Raw genomic sequence first — 2083 nt, 5'->3', positions numbered from 1 at the left:
AAGGGGGACCAACTCCATATTGATGGCCATGGAGGGAAAGGGGGACCAACACCATATTGATGGCCATGGAGGGAAGGTGGTCCAACTCCATATTGATGGCCATGGTGGGAAAGGGGGACCAACTCCATATTGATGGCCACGGAGGGTCCAACTCCATATTGATGGCCATGGAGGGAAAGGGAGACCAACTCCATATTGATGGCCATGGAGGGAAGGGGGACCAACTCCATATTGATGGCCATGGAGGGAAAGGGGGACCAACTGCATATTGATGGCCATGGAGGGAAAGGGGGACCAAATCCATATTGATGGCCATGGAGGGAAGGGGGACCAACTCCATATTGATGGCCACGGAGGGTCCAACTCCATATTGATGGCCATGGAGGGAAAGGGAGACCAACTCCATATTGATGGCCATGGAGGGAAAGGGAGACCAACTCCATATTGATGGCCATGGAGGGAAAGGGGGACCAACTGCATATTGATGGCCATGGAGGGAAAGGGGGACCAACACCATATTGATGGCCATGGAGGGAAGGTGGTCCAACTCCATATTGATGGCCATGGAGGGAAAGGGGGACCAACTCCATATTGATGGCCATGGAGGGAAGGGGGACCAACTCCATATTGATGGCTATGGAGGGAAAGGGGGACCAACTCCATATTGATGCCTATGGAGGGTCCAACTCCATATTGATGGCCATGGAGGGAAAGGGGGACCAACTCCATATTGATGGCCATGGTTTTATAATAGGATGTCCAAGAAGCTCATACAGGTCCGATGGTTGGAGGGGGGGGTTCACAGACTTTTGCTCATCTAGTGGAATGTGATCTGATTAAGCTGTCAGAATGTTCATTAGATACATTGGGAATCTTCTCTCATCGGATACATTTCATGTCTTATGACACTTTGTAGATCTGTGTATTCTGTGTACGACCTTCTGGTCTGCTAAGGTCATCGGGTTTTTTTTTGGTGTAATAGTCTGCGGCTCGTCTGCTCGGGGTCCCCGGATATGAAATTGGTATTGCTTTAATAAATGTGAATTGTATTGGAATCCTCCGGTATACGTCCCGGAGTCGGATCTCATGTGTGTGTGACATAATGAACAATGATGGGGATTGGTTGGGAGTAGAGGACCAATGTATGATGCATGATGGGATCGGACGCTGATCGGCCTCCTCTTCTCTTGGCAGTTTCGGAGGCGGTCCACGGAGGGTCTGGCCCTGTCCCTCTTCTGTATGGTCATTGTGGGGAACCTGACCTACGGCCTCAGCATCCTCCTGAAGAACCCCGACAAGGACCAATCAGAAGCCAATTACATCGAGCACCACTTGCCTTGGCTGATCGGCAGTCTGGGGGTCATGAGCCTGGACTGTGTTGTATCCTTTTGTCATGCTGTGCACGAGCAAGGGGGACGTCCTGACTGCTCTCTGAATTCTGCTCTCTGTCCTAATCCGCCATTATCAATGGAGTTTTGCTTCCCCGGAAGTTGTTTTTCCTGACCCCGCTGCAGATTATCTTCCAGTTCTTCGTCTTCGGTGCAAAGCGGCCGGATGTCGGTGAGCCGGGAGAACGGGATCCCCTTCTACATGGCAACAGGAGGGCCGGGACCCCCGACAAATGAGGACCACCGCCGCTCATTGCATGTCTGGCTGCGCCCCTCGGCTCCCAGTCCAGGCAACGCTGCGGATCCGCTCCGGGACCTCGGAGGATGAAGAAAGGGACACGCAGCCAAATTTCACACGGTACCTCATTGCTGCCGGTGCCCCCCACACCCCCCACACCCCGGGGCTGTAGTGATGTTCTAATCACCAGTCACAACAATTGACCTATAAAGACTTGGGGGGTGTTTAATTCCATTCACAGGAAGGGGCCGTTCTATGACTTACAGGACTCGGCTCATTAACTTCCAGAGGGGAGCCGAGGGCTGTGTAGTGTCCGGTGCTGTCTCTGAAAATCAGCCCTGGGGTGTACACTGCTATTGGGGGAGATGCTGCCCCCCCCCCATCTCTGGGTTTAGATAAAGGCTCTGACAGCTCTTGTGTGAGTTAATGAGCTGAGGACAGGAACGGCCTCTTTCCT

The 2083-nt window shown here is 52.8% G+C and overlaps 1 protein-coding gene across 1 annotated transcript in view; it reads left to right on the top strand.

Moving 5' to 3' along the window:
• The window catches only part of LOC108803891 (lysosomal amino acid transporter 1 homolog), a 6171-nt gene extending 4546 nt beyond the window's left edge, over positions 1-1625 (top strand). Inside the window, exons 6-7 of the mRNA XM_018575681.1 lie at positions 1195-1380; positions 1515-1625. Of these exons, the coding sequence (XP_018431183.1) occupies positions 1195-1380; positions 1515-1625 (297 nt within the window). The remainder of the gene's footprint in view (positions 1-1194; positions 1381-1514) is intronic.
• The last annotated feature ends 458 nt before the right edge of the window (positions 1626-2083 follow it).

This window comes from Nanorana parkeri, unplaced genomic scaffold (assembly GCF_000935625.1).
Source record: "Nanorana parkeri isolate BGI_ZX_2015 unplaced genomic scaffold, ASM93562v1 scaffold4393, whole genome shotgun sequence".
NCBI classification, from domain to species: domain Eukaryota; kingdom Metazoa; phylum Chordata; class Amphibia; order Anura; family Dicroglossidae; genus Nanorana; species Nanorana parkeri.
This window is presented reverse-complemented; position numbering and strand designations above follow the sequence as displayed.